This window comes from Myotis lucifugus, unplaced genomic scaffold, assembly GCF_000147115.1.
Source record: "Myotis lucifugus unplaced genomic scaffold, Myoluc2.0 scaffold_19, whole genome shotgun sequence".
NCBI lineage: Eukaryota > Metazoa > Chordata > Mammalia > Chiroptera > Vespertilionidae > Myotis > Myotis lucifugus.
In genome coordinates, this window is record NW_005871067.1 from 8,783,847 (window position 1) to 8,803,012 (window position 19,166).

General features: G+C 38.9%; 1 protein-coding gene across 1 annotated transcript in view; it reads right to left on the minus strand.

The window, feature by feature from the left end:
* The window catches only part of LOC102428030 (spermatogenesis- and oogenesis-specific basic helix-loop-helix-containing protein 2), an 88,716-nt gene extending 69,829 nt beyond the window's left edge, over window positions 1-18,887 (minus strand). The window contains exons 1-2 of the mRNA XM_006085603.3: window positions 18,813-18,887; window positions 12,597-12,808 (exon numbers count right to left, since the gene is read on the minus strand). Of these exons, the coding sequence (XP_006085665.1) occupies window positions 12,597-12,808; window positions 18,813-18,887 (287 nt within the window). The remainder of the gene's footprint in view (window positions 1-12,596; window positions 12,809-18,812) is intronic.
* Between the last annotated feature and the right edge of the window lie 279 nt (window positions 18,888-19,166).

Below are 19,166 nucleotides of genomic sequence, written 5' to 3' on the forward strand. Positions count from 1 at the left end.
AAAAAAGATTAAATGAGCACTTTACCACCAAACCAGCAATGCAAGAAATGTTAAATGGATTGCTTTAAGAAGAAGAAAAAAAAAATGAGAGAGAGGGCTTCATAGGCATAAAGAAAATAAAAATGGCAATAAAGAAATGCCTATAAATAATAAGTTTAAATGTAAATGGATTAAATGCTCCAATCAAAAGACATAGGGTGACTGAATGGATAAGAAAGCATGATCCATATATATGCTGTCTACAGGAGACTCACCTCAGAACAAAAGATACACACAGACTAAGAGTGAAGGGATGGAAAAATATATTCCATGAAAATGGAAAGTGAAAAAAAGCTGGGTTATCAATACTCATATCAGACAAAAGAGTCTTCAAAACAAAGGCTATAATAAGAGACAAAGAAGGCCACTTCATAATACTAAAGGGAATGACTCAATAAGAAAATATAACCCATGTAAACATATATGCACTCAATATAGGAGCACCCAAGTACATAAAACAACTCTTGGTGGACTTTAAGGGAGAGGTTGTCAGCAATACACTCATAGTAGGGGACTTAACACCCATGTGACATCACTAGATAGATCTGTGAAACAAAATATTAACCAGGAAACAGAGGCTTAAATGACACACTAGATAAGATGGATCCAATGGAAATATACAGAACATTTCACCCTAAAGCAGCAGAATATAAATTTTTCTCAAGTGCATATGGAACATTCTCAAAGATAGACAACAAGTTAGGGCACAAAACAAGTCCTTGCAAATTAAAGAAGATTGATATAATACTAAGCATCTTCTCAGATCATAATGGCATGAAGTTAGAAATCACATATAATAAAAAAAGAATCAAAAATACTCAAATACATGGAGGCTAAATAGCATGTTTTAAAAATGAGTGAGTTACCAATGAGATCAAGCAAGAAATTAAAAACTTCCTGGAAACAAATGTAAATGAACACACACAAAAAAACAAAACCTATGGGATACAGCAAAAGCAGTCCTGAGAGGGAAGTTCATAGCACTACAGGCCTATCTCAAGAAACAAGAAAAAGCACTAATAAACTATATAATTCTACAACTAAATGAACTGGAAAGAGAATGCAAGAAAATCCCAGAGGAAGCAGAAGAAAGGAAATAATAAAAATCAAAGCTGAAATAAAGACATAGAGACCAAAAACAAAACAATACAAAAGATCAATGAATCCAAGTGCTGGTTCTTTGAAAGGATAAACAAGACTGATGAACCCTTAGGCAGATTCATCAAGAAAGAAAGAGAGAGGACCCAAATAAATAAAATCACAAACAAAAGAGGTGATAGAACAATGGACACCACAGAAATACAAAGGATTATAAGCAAATACTATGAACAACTATATGCCAACAAACTGGACAATGTGGATGAAATGAACAAATTCCTAGAAACATATAATCTTCCAAAACTCAATCAGGAATAATTAGAAAACCTGAAAAGGCAAACTGATGAAATGGAGGCCATAATTTAAAAACTCCCAACAAACAAAAGTCTAGGATTGGGTGGATTCACAGGAGAATTTTACCATTCAAAGAAGAGCTAATACCTATCCTCCTCAAACTATTCCAAACAATTCAAGAGGAAGGAGCACTTTCAAGCTTTTTTTATGAAGCCAGCATTATCCTAAATCCAAAACCATAAAAAGACACTACAATGAAAGAAAACTATAGGCCAGTATCCCTGACAAACACAGATGCTAAAATCCTCAACAAAATATTAGCAAATCAGATCCAGCAATATATGACAAAATTCAAACGCTATGATCAACTGGGTTTTATTATGGGGATACAAGGCTGGTACAATATTTGCAAATCAATAAATTTGATACATCACTTAAACAAAATGAAAAATAAAAATCACATGATCACATCAATAGACCCAGAAAAAGCATTCGACAAAATCCAGCACCCTTTTTATTAATATACAGTAAGTCCTTGGGTTACGTCGGAGATCCGTTCCTATGGTGCGATGTAATGCGATTTTTGCCGTAAGTCGGAACCCACCTACATAAGCACCTACGTCACTCATATGGAGCACATACACAGCAGTAATGAAGTGAAACAGTAAAAAAATTTAAAAGAAAGATAACAATTCCTGACCTTTACTTGTAGTAAATAAATAATAAAAAACATAAAGCACATATGTACGTATGTCAAAATGGAACTTTTTTTTTTAATAAATAAATGGGAGATGGCGACATAACCACGAAATGATGTACGTCGAGTCTGACGTAACCCGAGGACTGCCTGTATTTTATTGATTTCAGGGAGGAAGAGAGAGATAAAAACATCAATGATGAGAGAGTATCATTGATAGGCTGCCTCCTGCATGTCCCAAATGAGGACATGTGCTCTTGACTGGAATCAAACCTGGGACCCTTCAGTCCACAGGCCAATGCTCTATCTACTGAGCCAAACCAGTTAAGGCAAGCACCCTTACTTTGATAAAACCTCTTAGGAAAGCCAAAATACAGGGATAACACCTCAACATCATAAAGGTCAAATATGACAAACCTACAGCCAACATCATACTCAATGGGCAAAAATTAAAAGCATTTTCCTTAAGAACAGGAAAAAGACAAGGATTTCCACCTTCACCACTCTTATTCAAATGAGTACTGGAAGTCTAAACCACAGCAATCAGACAAGAAGAGATTAAAAAGCACCCCAATTGTAAAGGAGGGAGTAAAACTGTCATTATTTACAGATGACATGATATTGCACATAGAAAACCCTAAAGACTCCACCAGGAAACTACTAGACTTACTAAATCAATTCAGCAAGGTAGCAGGATACAAAATCAACACCCAGAAATTGGCATTTTTAATACACCAATAATAAACTGTCAGAAAGAAAAACTAAAAAAAATTCCACTTACCATTGTAACAACAAGAAAATAAGATACTTAGGAATAAACTTAACAAAAGAAGTAAAAGACCTGTACTTGGAAAATTATGGGACATTGAAAAAAGAAATAGAGGGAGATACAAACAAATGGAAGACTATACCATGTTCATAGATTGGGAGAATTAAAATCATTAAAATGTCCATAGTACCCAAAGCAGTCTATAGATTCAGTGCAATCCCTATTAAAATACCAGTGGCATTCTGCACAGAACTAGAACAAATTCTCCAAAAATTTATATGGAATCATAAAGGACCCCAAATAGCTGCAGCAACACTTTGAAAGAAGAACAAAGTAGAGAGATCATAAAACCAGTTATCAAACTATACTACAAAGCCACTATACTCAAAACTGCCTGTTACTGGCACGAGACAGGCATACATAGCAATGGATCAGAACAGAGACACCAGAAATTTGTCTCTCCACACCATTATGGTCAATTAATATTTGACAAAGGAGGCAAGCACATACAATGGAGTAAATGTAGTCTCTTCAACAAATGGTTTTGGGAAAACTGGACAGACACATGTGAAAAGATGAAACTAGACCACCAACTTACACCATGCACAAGAATAAACCCAAAATGGATAAAAGACTCAAATGTAAGCCATGAAACCATAAAAAATTCTTAAAAACATATGCAGTAAAATATCAGACATACCAACATTTTTGCTGATACATCTCCTAGAGCAAAAGAAACAAAGGATCAAATAAACAAATGGGACTATCTATATATATAAAAGTCTAAGAGACCGTTACGACCAGTTGACCGAACGACCAGTCGACCAGTCGCTATGAGGATGCACTGACCACCAGGGGGCAAACGCTCAATGCAGGAGCTGCCCCCTGGTGGTCAGTGCACTCCCACAGCCAACCTCCTATGGGCCGCCAACCTCCCGCGGTCCCTCCCCACAGCCAGCTGGCCCCAATCCGCCTCGATCGGCCCTGATCGTCAGCCAAACTGAGGGACCCCACCCATGCACAAATTTGTGCATTGGGCCTCTAGTATCAAAATAAAAAGCTTCTGCACAGCAAAAGAAACTACCATCAAAATGAAAAGGGAACCCAGTGTATGGGAGAACATATTTGGCAATTACACATCTGATAAGGGGTCAATTACCAAAATATATAAAGTACTCATACAATTCAACAAAAGGAAGACAAACAATCTAATTTAAAAATGGGCAGAGGACCTGAATAGACACTATTCCAAAGAGCGTATACAAATGGCCAAGAGACATATGAAAAAAAAAGTGCTCAAAATCACTAGTCATTAAAAGCTCAATGAGATATCACTTCACACCTGTCAGAATAACTCAATAAATCAACAAACAACAAGAGAGAAAAGGGAACACTAGTTCAGTGCTGGTGAGAATGCAAATTGGTACAGCCACTACAGTAAACAGTATGGAGTTTCCAAAAAAAATTCAAAATGGAATTGCCATTTAACCCAGCAAACCCACTTCTGGGAATATATCCTAAAACCCCCGAAACACCAATCAGAAAGAATATATGCACCCCTATGTTCATAGCAGTGCTATTTACAATAGCTAAGATTTGGAAACAGCCCAAGTACCCATCAGTGGATGAGTGGATAAAAATGCTGTGGGACATTTACACAATGAATACCATGCAGCTGTAAAAAAAAAAAAAAAAAAAAAAAAAAAAAAGGGATGTTTTACCCTTCAGGATACCATGTATGGACCTGGAGACTATTATGCTAAGTGAAATAAGCCAATCTGAGAAAGACAAATATCACATGATCTCACTTATTTGTGGAATCTAATGAACAAAACGAATTGACCAACAAAATAAGACCTGAAGCATGGAGCCATGGAACAGACTGACATGCCTCCATGTGGGGGTGTGAGGATGAGGAGAGATAAACTAAAGAACTTATATACTTACAAGCAAAGCCCATTTACATGAACAATAGGGTGGTGAAGACCTGGGTGGGTGGGTAGGGGCTAGGTGGAGGGATGTAAGTGGGGAGGGAAATGGGAGACATCTGTAATATTGTCAACAATAAAATAAAAATTTTTAAAAAGAATTAAAATAAATAAATAAAATGAATGCCATTCAAAAATACAAACATTCTGTACAAGGGTTTAAATAATTCATAAATCATAAACTCATAACCGTTCTGAGAGCAAAAAAGGAAATTTTAGAGACATTTCTTGTCTCTAAACCATCATGAAAGGCAAAACTTCTATGAAGAAATCACTGGGGGTTTTTTTTCAGAGAGGAACATAAAAGCTAGAACTCATTTTCTGCCCTACTCACTCACTCACTCACTCACTCACTCACACCTACAGCAAGTTACTGAATACTTGCTATTACTGAAAACTTATGTATACTAGGTATTAAGAATAGTGTAACAAAAGACAAGAAGATCAAATCCAAGTGTATTCCACAAATTATCCTTTGTTTTTAAACAAATGCTTTTACAAAAAGCAAAATAGTATAAATACCATATGTATGTGTGTACATATAGTACCTTCATCTACGTTCTTTTTCCTGCTAAGAAATCTTAAAGCTATGTTATTTAGAGCAAAGAAGCAAGAGTGGGGAGAATTCACAGAGATGAGTATCAGACAGAAAGTTCTTTTCTCAAACCTACTGGTTTTAATTAATGCCCCCTTGACATAAAACTTGCTCTTAAACAGAACTCTATTTTTATCCTGTTTAAAATGTAGTTTCAATAATGAGCAAATACAAAGTCTACTCCATTTGGAGAGGCACCGCAAGGATTGTACTCTGAGAATGAAGCAGAGATCAGCCATACTAATTTGTTCCAGTGCTCCTCCCAAACCATATGTGTATTTAGTTTATACTAAGTTTGGCTTATCCTGAATCTCAGAGGTATAAATGAAGGGGCTGCAATACAGAAGACAATTAATTACAGACTTTTAGAAAGGACAATAAGGAAAAAGAAAAAAGCTCTGGTCTGAGTTGTGTGAAAAGAAGCCCCTGTGGTCTCAGGCAACTCAACTCAGCCTGTTTTCTAAGCTGTCAAATAGGAATGATGAAATCTTCCCCTACCTCCCTAATAAAGCTGTTATAAAACTTTTTAATACTCTATAAATTAGATATTATTATGAATCCCCAAACAGGGGAACTCTGACTATAGGGGGTGTTTTTGTTTTAAGATATATAATAAAACTAGAGGCCCAGTGGGTGGGGTCCCTCAGCCTGGCCTGCGGGGATCAAGCTGAAACCAGCTCTCTGACGTCCCCTGAGGGGTCCCAGATTGTGAGAGAGCACAGGCCAGGCTGAGAAACCCCACCAGCATGATCATGGTGCGATCAGGGCCGGGGAGGAACCCTGGGAAGGGCTCCAGGGCGTGTATGGCCCATCTCTCTCAGCCCCCATGGGCCGGGTGCCAGCAGCAAGCTAACCTACTGGTTGGAGTGTCTGCCCCCTGATGGTCAGTGTGCGTCATAGCAACTGGTTGAACAGTTGGGCACTTAGCATATTAAGCTTTTATATATAGACTAGAGGCCTGGTGCATGAAATTCGTGCACAGGTAGGATCCCTAGGCCTGGCTGGTGATCAGGGCCAATCTGTGGGGCGACCAGCGGGGCGATCAGGGGGCCCCCACTGGCACCCACCTTGGCTGGCCTGGCACTGCCCGCTCGCTGGCCCTGCCCCCCACCACCTGTTGCCTCCCTCTGCGGGGCAACCGGCAGGGCAATGGGGGGCCCCTGCTTGTACCTGCCTTGGCTGGCCTGGGGCATCCAGCTGGAGGCAGCTCCTGTGTTGAGTGTCTGACCCCTGGTGGTCAGTGCGCGTCATAGCGACCGGTCATTCCATTGTTTGGTTGATTTGCATATTAGGCTTTTATTATATAGGATAGATAGGCATATCTTCAGAAGGAAGAGTGTTGAGGGATGTTTAATGAACCGAACACGCAGAGGTAAGACGAGCACACAGGCGATTGATGCCGGGCAGAGGGCTACAGCTCGCTCAGGCATGTAGCAAACTCTGTACCCTCAACCATTGCTTTTATTGAGGTTTCGCATGAGGTTAGTGCGTCAGCAGTTAATCAACAAAATTTTGTTTTGTTCTATATTACAATAGCGCATTGAAGACAACTTGCAGCTGTGCATTCCCTTTTCTGCTCTACCCACGACTTTTTAATCTTATCTTTTCTCAGGGAGGTAAATGTTCTGGGAACTCAAGATTGTGTGCAATCTTGACCCAGCGTGACTTGCTTGCAAGTCACACTGTTGTTCCTGATAGAACATTCATCTCTTCTTGGCAGGACTTCAGATCCTTGTTTACAAATGTCCAGCTACAATTCCCCCTTTTTTTCTTGCTTCATTTGATGGAGCATTAGAGTTAACACAGCTGCTTTTCTATTAGCTAGTTGCTTGGTTAAATGCAATAGAAGAATTTAGACAAGTATACAAAGAACAATTAATACAGGAAATTTCCCCTGAGTTAGCATTCCACTTAACATCTCCTTTCATTAATAAAAATGGTAATTGAACACAGGCTTGTACAAAGGCAATTTTGTTAACATAAAATTGTAAGGTGTAATTCCCAGAGTTATTTTTATAGAAGCCAGTTCATGCTTTCAAAGAGCGTAAGGCAGATCTCAATTTCCATAAGTCAGATTGAACAGGATGTCCTTCTTGATGAGGTGTTGGGGGTGCAAATCCTCCACCATGCCACACGATGCTTGCATTCGCTTGTGTGGACATGGACTTGTTCTCTCCTCTACGCCATCGTAGATCAGCTCCATTGGCTTTGGAATGGGCAGAACCTGAAGGGCTCCAATCAATGACGCTTCCATAGGAAGTATTAGATAAAACCCGAACAGTCTCTCCTCGACAGGATTCCCAATGGACCCAATTGGACAAGTGCGTAAACGTAGGAACATGACATGGTGGAAGTAATGGAGGTGTACTATTGTTATCCCAACTAACATTTTTAAACCCATGGGCACTCAGAAGAAACAAACGCCTGTTTTTTGTTCCAGTAGTAGTATTTTCCAAAATGCTTAGCCAGGCTTGTGCCTGTATTGTTAAACAATGATCTCCTTGATCTAAGCATGTTGGCACTCCCTGTGTTCCAGTGGTATAATTTTCTATGACTCTATCTTCCTCTTCTGGTTTTAATGGGCCTCGATTATCATAAGGTCCGGGTAACCAATTTGAGTCATTAATATAAATTCGAACCTTTGAATCCAACCAAGAAACACTTCTATTCAGTGGGGGATTAGGAATGTAAGCCCAGTATGTATGATTCTCAGCATTTACCTGAGTGGTTATTAGTGCAAGCATAGCAAGGAACAAAGTAGATGGCGTTACTTCTTTACCATGATGCTGGACCAGTTGTTCTCCCTCTTGGGTAAGCTTCTTCACCTGACCCCAGGTTGGTACAGATGAATGTTGCGTTGACTGTAGAGCTTTGTAGATAGGAGGCCCCGTCAACATCATCTCTGAGAAATCCTTGGTCAGGTCACTTAAGTAGAACTTCCTTTTGGTTTCCATGTCTCAGCTTAAGATGCCTCTCAGGAACCCAGAAATTTTCTTTACCTGTGGAAATATAAGCATAACCTCTCCCCCATCGTAGGACCTTGAACTGATTCATTAGCTACAATACGAGGCAATATCCATTGAGTTTTCTTAAGAAATTGTAACCTTTTATCTGTAGGATAATGATTATGTATTTTGCCTAAAAAATGAGCACAAGCAGTTTGCCAATCATCGCATATTCGAAATAATTCTTGAATTTTCTTGACAGTAAAAGGTACTATAATTTCTTCTGGATTTAAACCACATAATTGTCTTAATTTTAATCTTCCCTTGTAAATAATTTGGCAAATTTTTTTAATATAAGTCTGTAATTTTTTCTGTGATTTATGAGGCAAGAAAATCCATTCAACAACATTACTGTCTTGAACAAGTAACCCTGTAGGAGAATGCTCAGTGTGGAAAACTAATAATTTAAAATTGTCCATGGAAAGAATTCTATTTAATTGTGCTTGTTGTACATGCTGTTCTATCCAAATTAATTCTTTTTTCTGCAGCAGGGGTTAAAACACGAGGACTATCTAATTCAGATGGCCCCTCTAGGATTTGAAATAAATTAGTCAATTGATAAGTAGGTATACCAAGGCTGGGTCTCAACCAATTAATGTCTCCTAATAACTTTTGAAAATCGTTTAGAGTCTTTAAACTGTCTCTTCTAATTGGAACCTTCTGTGGAATAATGGAGACATCTGTTAATTTTTGCCCAAGATATTTCCATGGCTCCTGCCATTGTACCTTTTCTAGGGCTACTTCTAATCCATAGTCTTGGAGTTTTTCAAGGAGGTATTGGTAAATCTCCTGTAATTGTGATTGAATTTCAGAAGCTACTAAAATATTATCCATATAATGATAAATTAGAGCATTAGGAAATCTTTTTCTGACTATTTCTAAAGGTTGATGCACATATGCCTGACTAGTCTAATTTAGTATTGGAAGGGTTAAAGAGAACAAAATGGGACAGAGAAACACTTGTTGTGCTTAGTAGCCTCTTGCGGCCTTGAGTCCAGCATAGTTCAGATAAGTAACTATCTCTCCCTGCTCTCCCTGCCAACACTCTCCCTGCCGACAGCCCCTCCTTTTCTGCATTAACCATTTGGATATTGGGGATATTGTTGCAGATCCAGTGGCATTTGCTGCCGCTGTATTGGAAATGCAAGGAAATCGTCATTTCTTCTCCATGTGGGAGGAACAATCTCATCCCCAGGTTCTAAATCTAATAATATTTTGTTTATTTCAGTAGGCAAGGGCAGCTGGAATTGCCGATGTGCCCCTGTGGAATAATGTGGTAGGTCTGGAGGAGGAGCCGTGGGAGTTACTCTGGGCTCCTCCAACAGAGGCTGTTGAACTAGAAAAGCATTTTTTATTAATTCCTGTAACTTATTAGTGGGTTTAACATGAAGCGGTGGGATACCACATATTAAAGCCTTCATATGAATCAGCAAATCTTTTAATAACTCTTGTTCGTCATCCCTTGTCTTGCTTTTCTTTTTTAATAATCTCTTCCATTCGTTACCACTAGAATCAGTGCTACTAGTTTCACTTTCTGAGGAATCCTGGATGCCCTCTTTATCAGTCCCTTCTATATCTTCATATCCCTCCAACTTCTGTTCAAAATCTTTCCTTTTTTGCTCCGTATTATTTTCATGAGGCAAAGAAGGTAATGGTCCATTAGGCATGTCTTTATCAGTTTCACAAGCGGAGAACTGATTTCTGCCTGTCAGCTCAAACCAATAACAATGCTTTCTTATTCTCTAGCTAATTTCCTAAAAGTGTCTTGAGACACACTAACCCCAGTGCTTTTAAGCACTGAACGCAGCAGAGTCATATATTGACTCTCTGCTGTCGGGGAGTTCCCCATTGCTCTGCCTGGCTTGCCGAAAGTTTTGTGTAGACCCCGCAGACTTTTTCTCTTTCGGTCCTGTGCGTTCCCCGCACTTACCTTAAGGTCCCTGTTCGGGCGCCAAGTGTTGAGGGATGTTTAATGAACCGAAGACGCAGGCAATTGATGCCAGGCAGAGGGCTACAGCTCGCTCAGGCATGTAGCAAACTCTGTACCCTCAACCATTGCTTTTATTGGGGTTTCGCATGAGGTTAGTGCGTCAGCAGTTAATCAACAAAATTTTGTTTTGTTCTATATTACAATAGCGCATTGAAGACAACTTGCAGCTGTGCATTCCCTTTTCTGCTCTACCCACGACTTTTTAATCTTATCTTTTCTCAGGGAGGTAAATGTTCTGGGAACTCAAGATTGTGTGCAATCTTGACCCAGCATGACTCGCTTGCAAGTCACACTGTTGTTCCTGATAGAACATTCATCTCTTCTTGGCAGGACTTCAGATCCTTGTTTACAAATGTCCAGCTACAAAGATAGTTCACAGCATGTTTTGGAAGTAAAATCTATTTTGAGGTAGTTTGCTGGTTTGTCTAGAATTCATATTCCCAGCAGAAAGCCAAAAGGAATGAAGAAGACCAACTGTTCTAACAAATTCCAGGAGTAATGTCTGTCTATCTGTCAGTCTCTTTCTCTTTAACAAGTAACTCAGTGTCTTTGGCTTTTTGTCATTCCAACATTCTTTTCTGCTAACATAATATGCTCCTTCCTTTTGATTCAGGGATCACAATATTGTTTCTGAACTCAGTCCTTTAGCCTAGAAAAGCCTGTCCTATAATTCTGAAAAGTCCTTATATATTTGAATATTATCTATAATTATACTTTTTCTATCAAGTTTTCATATAAAAGGTGAGCAAATTTGTTCTGACTTATCCCTGTTTTAAAACATCCTAAATAGCTCAAAATCCTAGATAGTAAGGCAAGGAAGAACCTAACTCTCACACCACTAGACTCCAAATCTTGAGAGTGCAGGGGCTCAAACAGAAGCAGAACTTATATGAAGCTATAAGAATATTAAAGGTGGTATTGATCTGGACTCAGTGGATACAGAGAGCTTCAGGGCTCTTTCACATTAGGATATCTTCTAAGAGAAACATCTTCAGTCCACAGCCAACATGCCATGAAGCTAAGATTGTTCACCTGCTTCAGTATCTACCATGACAGTTTATGAATTCTGAAAAGATTTGCCATTTTAATGACATAGTTATTAAAAATGAATCTCTATGCGATTAAAGTAAGCATTATATACCAAATAAATTTCTATGAACAATTAATTCTTACATTTTCATCCACACCTATTACTTTTGAATTTTTTACTACTCACCGAGGATATTTACCTAATTAATTTGACAGCTTCCATTGATTTTCAGAAAGAGTGAAAGGGAGGGTAGAGGAACCAATTAAGAGAGAAACATTGATGTGAGAGAGCCACATCAACTGGTTGCCTCCCACACACTCCCCAACTAGGGCCTGGGAGCAAACCTTCAACCAAGGTATGTGCCCTTGACTGGGAATCAAACCCACGACCCTTCAGTCCACGGGCTGATACTCTAACCACAGAACCAAACTGGTCAGGGCCACACCTATTATTTTTTAAGTTAAAATGATAATTTTTATAATAGTATGTCAAATAAAATAAAAACAACATGTATGGCCCTAGCCAGTTTGGCTCAGTGGATAAAGCATCGGCCTGTAGACTGAAGGGTCCTGGGTTCTATTCCGGTCAAGGACACATGCTGAGGTTGTGGGCTCGATCCCCAGTGTGGGGTGTGCAGGAGGCAGCCGATCAATGATTCTCTCTCATCATTGATGTTTCTATCTCTCTCTCCCTCTCTCTCCCTCTCTGAAATCAATAAAAAAATATATATTTTAAAAAGTATCTAGATTCTGCCCACAAAAATATCCTTCACCTTAAAAATTAAATTAGAAATAGTATCATTTTTATGGACTTTTATAGAAATATGTGCATTGTTCTTTTTTTTAACATGTTTTTATTGATTCTAGAGAGAGGAAGGAAGAGGGAGAAAGAAAAACATCAATTGGCTGCCTCCTACACTCCCCCTACTGCTGATAGAGCCCACAACATTGGCATATACCTTCACCAGAAATTGAATCATAACCTCCTGGTGCATGGGATGACACAATCAACTGAACCACACCGGCCAGGCTAGAAATGGGTCTTAATAAAAACTATTCTAAATGTATAGAATCAAGGTTTTGGGAATTTACCTAATTAATTTGACAGCTTCCAGCTCCTTGGCAGTTGGTAAAGTCATCTTCAGGAAAACCATGTTGAATGTGCACTCATTCAGAAGTGCTGCTGCCTTCCTCACATCACTAATGGTTATGGTGACTTTTGCTATATTTGAAAACAATTTCTGTACAATATCAGACAGGTATTGAACAGTGACATCTCCAACTAATAAGAGGTTTATTTTTGCCTGAAAGAGAAGGAAAAAAGCAGAAGTACCACATAATTAATATTTGAGCACAGAGAAAAAATGTCATATATGAGAGGACAAAATAAAGTTCACAAATTACACAATGAGTGACTATACAACTGGACTCAGTGGTCAGCTATAAGCACCTTGAGGCAGAAGCTATTAATTTCTTGTCCTCAGTTCCTAGGACAGTGAATGGATCTGAAGGCCATGCTATTTTTAAAAGTTTTTCCTACAAATACTATTTTCCTATGGTTTTCTTGCAAGTTTCTTTCTCATCCTATTAACAACAGATAGGATTCTTATGGCCTAGTTTCCCAATCACCTTTTTTGATGGAAAATCTTTTTACTAATGAGAGAACCAAACTGGTTATTCTACCAAACTATTTTTTTTACTCCCAAATAGCTTTGATGTAACACAAATTCTATAAAACAGGGTAAGCTTTAAATTCCTAAATTCCAAGAAACACTCAAAGTCCTTTATTTGAATGGCATATACATTCTATTCAAATCTCAATATAAGGAATCAAAAACCTTCTTTATTTCCATTTAGGGATATTTTAAAGCACATTCAATTAGGAAAAATATAATTTCCATCTTCATCTTCTATTCCCCATAGCTATTGAACACATACTACTGAAAATGTCAAAGAATGGACATGCTTGCAGTCAGTAGACAGTTGGAAATGTCAGGCCCTAGCCTAGACAGCGCCACATGAGAAAACAAATTTGGGAACTGACCAGAGTTGAAGCCAAAAGAGGTCGGGGAAGGAATTAGAAACACCTGTACAAAAAGAAAGGCAGCTTCTCAAACACACAACTATGCGGGGCAGGATGCTGTTGCAGGTGGCCCACCATGGGGTTCCCTGCCCCTTCAGCCTAGTTTCTCAAGGACTGCTGGGAAGAACATGCAAGGTGCAAGACACGAGGCAAGTGAGTTCAAAGTAAGCAAAGCTTCTGCACTTCTCACTTCTATCTTCTAATTTTCTCCCCTTTTGTTAAAAAAAAAAAGTGAGTCTCCCTTTACTCATTTCTCATATCCTAATTCAATCCCCTCCCTAGAAGCAACAACTGTCAACAATTTGGTCTATATACAGCAAACAATTTCTTTGTCAAATATATAACACACATATATAGCTTTTTGCATAAATTGAATATTATATATTTTTAAAATAATCTTTTCTCATGTACTACAGTTGAACAATTACACAGAAATTCTGGTTCACTGAAACATTCCCATTTTCCTTGTTATTATAGATGTATTCACTTAAATAAATGTTTTTTGTCATGATCTGGGGAGAAAAGAGAACACATGCTCATCTGTCATCTTGATCCAGTCTCCTCATTTATGATGATAATTTATTGAATCATTCTCCCAATGTGGAATTCTGATGTAATTATAATACTGCAGTTAACACTTTGCAAATATACCTTTGTGTAAGTAAACAAATATACCTTTGTGCAAGTAAGCATATATCCTAGAGGGAAAACTGTAAATTCAAAAGGTGTTTGCTTTCGTTTTTCAACTTACACACTGCCATATTGTTCTTCCCAAAATATACAAAAATTTATGTCCATACCAATAGTATATAAGAGTAACCATTTCCCTAAATCCATAATTAGGCTTATTATTCTTCATCTTTTTTTTTTCATTTTTAGGGTAGTGATACTCATATCAGACAAAATACTTTAAACAATGGTTGTAACAAGAGACAAGGACATTTCATGATTAAGGTATCAATTAATCAAGAGGATATAACTCTCATAAACATCTAGGCACCCAACATAGAAGCACCTAAATATATAAAACAAATATTGTTGGACATAAGGGTAGAGATTGATAGTAATACATTCACAGTAGGGGACTTTAACACCCCATTGACATCAGTGAATAAATCAACCAGAAATAAAATCAATAAGTGATAGATCCTCCCTTCCCCCAACTGGTGGGCGGAGTATGATGTAACCTGCAGCCCGGAAATACCTGAGTGACTAACCATGTACCTTATATGGACTATACATTGGACCACCAATCCACACCTGCCAAATACCCTAAGCCCTTGTCCTATATGGACAATGCAGTAAGCCACCAATCAGTGTGCGCCGAGTACACTAAGCCCCCCACCCCTTCCCATTCCGCCCCTCAAAAGGCATGCCCACCCCTGCACGTGCTGCTGTTCTCCCCTTGAGAGACAGCCCAGCAGGTCCTTCTCCTCTAATAAAGCCTGTAGTCCTGGTTTTCGGCCTCTGTCTGATTTTTCAATAAGGAAATAGCAGCGTTAAATGACACATTAGACTAGATGGACTTAATTAATATTTTTAAAACATTTCACCCAAAAGTAGCAGAATATACATTTTTTCAAGTGCACATGAAACATTTTCTAGGATAGACTACATGTTAGGCCACAAAATAAGACTCAATAAATTTAAGAAGACTAAAATCCTATCAAGCATCTTCTCTGATCATAATGGTATAATACCAGAAATCAATTACAAAAAGAAAACTGAAAAACACACAAACACAGGGAGGCTAAATTATGTGTTACTAAACAATGAATGGGTTAACCAAAAAAATCAAGGGAGAAATAAAAAGATACCTTGAGACAAGTGAAAATGACATATAAAGAAAGCCCAAAGTGAGTAAAAGCAAGAAAATAATAAATATCAGAACAGAAATAAATGAAGGAGATTCTAAACAAAAAACTACAACAGAAAAGATCAATAAAACCAAAACCTGGTTCTTTGAAAATATAAATAAAATTGATAAACCTATAGCCAGATTCATCAAGAAAAAAAGAAGAGGGCCCAAATAAAAAACATCAGAAGTGAAACAGAAGTGACAACTGACACCAAAGGGATCATAAGAAAATACTACAATTATACACCAACAAATTGGACAACTTGGAAGAAATGGATAAATTCCTAGAAACATATAATCTTCAGCCTGCAAACCAAAGGGTCCCAGGTTTGATTCTGATCAAGGGCATGTACCTTGGTTGCAGGCTCCTCCCCAGCCCAGACTCTGGTCGGGGCTCGTGCAGGAAGCAACCAATCGATGTGTTTCTCTCACATCAATGTTTCTCTCTCTTCCCTTCTCCCTAAAAATCAATGGAAAAATATCCTTGGGTGAGGATTAAAAATAATAATGCAAAATAAATAAAGAAGTAGTTTTTAAAAAAAAAAAAGAAAATTAAGAAGTAATTAAAACCTCAGAACAAACAAAAACCCTGGACCAAATGGCTTCACAGGTGAATTTTACCAAACATTCAAAGCAAATTAACACTTATCCTTCTCAAATATTCTAAAAAAAATTGAAGAGGAGGAAAGGCTCCCCAAACATTTTATGAGGTCAGCAATATCCTCATACCAAAACCAGACAAAACACTAAAAAGAGAGAAAATTATAAGGCAATATCCCTGATGAACATAGATACAAAAACAAAATATCAGCAAACTGAATTCAGCAATACATTCAAAAGATTATACACCATGATCAAGTGGGATTTATTCCTGAAATGCAAGTCTGGTTCGATATCTACAAATTAATTAATGTCACAAACCATGTAAACAAAATAAAGGATAAGAATTACATGTCGTATTAAGAACAGAAATATTATTTGACAAAATTGAATATCCATTCAATAAAAGTATAAGCAAAGTGGGACAAAAGAAACATTCCTCAACAAAACAAAGGCCTTATATGACAAACCCACAGCAACATCATACTCAAGGAGGAAAACAAAAACATTATCCTTAAGATTAGGAACAAGACAAGATGTTTCTCTCTCTCTCCCTCTCCCTTCCCCTTTCACCTCTTTTATTCAACTTAGTCTTGGAAATTATAGCCACAGCAATGAGACAAAAACAAATAAATAACCAAAGCATCTGAATTGGATAGGAAAGAGTAAAACTGTCATTATTTGCAGTAAAGTAACAGGATAAATATTAATATTTAGTAATTAGTTGCATTTTTATATACCAATATTGAACTATCAAAAAGAGAAATTAATCCCACTTACAATTGCATAAAAAAATACCTAGGAATAAATTTAACCAAGGAGGTACTCAGAAAGTCCTATACTTGGAAATCTATAAGACACTGAAGAGCCCTGTTCAATGTGGCTCAGTTGGTTGGGTATTGTCTTGTACACCGAACGTTTGATTCCTGGTCAGGGCACATGCCCAGGTTTTGGGCTGAATCCCTGATAGGAGGCGTGCAGGAGGCAGCCAATTGATGTTTTGCTCTCTCTTCGATGTTTCTCTCTCCCTCTCCCTCTACCTTCCCCTTTCTCTAAAAATCAATTTTTAAATATTTTAAAAGACACTAAAGAAAAAAATTAAAGGAAATACAAATAAATTGGAAACATATACAGTCAAACCTTGGTTCTCAAGCATCTCCCATCTTGAACAGTTTGGTTCTTGACCAAATTGTTCAGGAAAATAATGTCTTAATTATTAAACAAAACTTTAGTTCTCAACCAGACAATCCTTTCATGCTGATACATCAGCATGACAAAAAGTCTCTCAGGCAACAAACAAAGGAGAGAATGTGCAAGTATGAGTCAGTTTACCACTAAAGCTGGAGTTGTTAACATCTTGTAATATCTTGGGAAATTGTTGTTCTGGTGAAGAGGAAACTGGTCTTGCAAGGCAGGTAAGGCCATAGAAGCTGTGAACAATGCACTCCCCTGAGGGAGAGGGTTGTTATGCGGGCACCAAGAGGACCATTGGATGTGGCCTGACACCTGGGGGCCTTCCTGCAGGGCCACGAAGGGGGCAGGGGGCATATCTGCAAGACAAAGACCCCAGCGGGATATATATAGACAGGCTCTCTGCATGTTTCTTCACTCTGATTTGGAAATTATTCCCGGAGTCCACTAGTGTTAATAAACGGGGTCCCTCCCTTTCTCTAGGAAGCATGCTTGGTACTTCTTTGCTCTTCTGCAACATATGGTTCCCTGAACCAGGAAGCTAACCATGTTTGGCTCTTGCCTCCAGTGAGTGGACAGGGTTTGGGGCCCGGGGACGCAGGACAGGCCTCTGGAAGGCACGCTATTCTGATTTTAGCAGAATTGAACCGGGTGGAACTACAGGCACTCCCGGACCTCAGCCCAGGACCCGGCTGGCATCTGGAGAAAGTGGACGACACCTCTGGACCTGTTGACAGAATATGTAAGGTAGGGGCCCCAGTCAGTCAGGCCCACTCCAAGTGAGTGGAAGGGGGAGCTTGATCACCTCCCTGGAAGTCATAGGACTTCCTCAGGTAAATCAGGAATTAGGACTCAGGAGGTGAGTGAATTCAGATTTGATTAAGGAATTATGGGTTCACTCTTCTGTTTGTTTGTGTGTGGAACTAGCCAATTTGCTACTGAGAAGGGGGCTGGACACAGCCTTAACTCCTCTGGTAGGTTCTCACCAAGAGAGGTACTCAGAAAGTCCTGTAAACAAAACTTTAGTTCTCAACCAGACAATCCTTTGTGGGTGCCGGGAGTGCCCACATGTCCATCTGGGGCATGGGTGCCGGGAGTGCCCGCATGTCCATGTGGGGAGTTGGGCATTATCTGCTCAGCTCCAGTCTGGGCTATTCTGAGAGAGTGTGAATACGGATGTTTGTCTGTCTTGGCATAATCATCTGCTAATTAACTGGTCTGTGTGAAAGCAAAAGCTACTTTGATTTTCTGTTCACTCATCTGGTTAAAACGTTTGATTTGCTGAAGGCTGAATCCGTGATGGTCTGCAAGTCTCAAGCAGCGCTGTTGAGTTAGTTTTCTCAGAGACATTTGCTCTCTATCACGGCAGGAATCAGCCCACTTAGCAAAAATATTTTTCTATGTTTGTGTACTAGGGACTTTGGTTTGCTCTGTGATTTTGCTGTGTTGAGTTGAAATTTTGAAATTCTGGGGTAGATTTAAAGGTATTTGTGGCTTTTCTTGTCTGACTGGGACATTCAGGGGCGGGGCTCACAGCTCCGCAGGGCGGAGAGATTTTACGGGCCCTGCCCCCTGCCTGTGCTAAATTAAGGATCTTTTCTTTCAGGAGACCCTCCAGGCTTTTAGTAAAATTTCCCTGCACCCTTGTCATCCTCTGCCTTCTTTTCCAGGCCAACTAAGAGTCATTTTCCTCCACAAGTCGGACCCCAGCCTCCAGGAGGGAGGGCTACTACAGTGATGGCCTGTAGTTTTCTCTGAAACTCCCGCTATTTCTATTCCTCCCCTCTGTAGGAACTGTCTTCCTCTAACTCACAATAGGAAATAATACAGGCCAGTGTCATTTGGCTTGCTGGTTAATAGAAGACAACGGGACCTGGAATCTGAAAAAGTGGCCGGGAATGAAGCTGGTCAAATGTACTGAAAGGGTTCG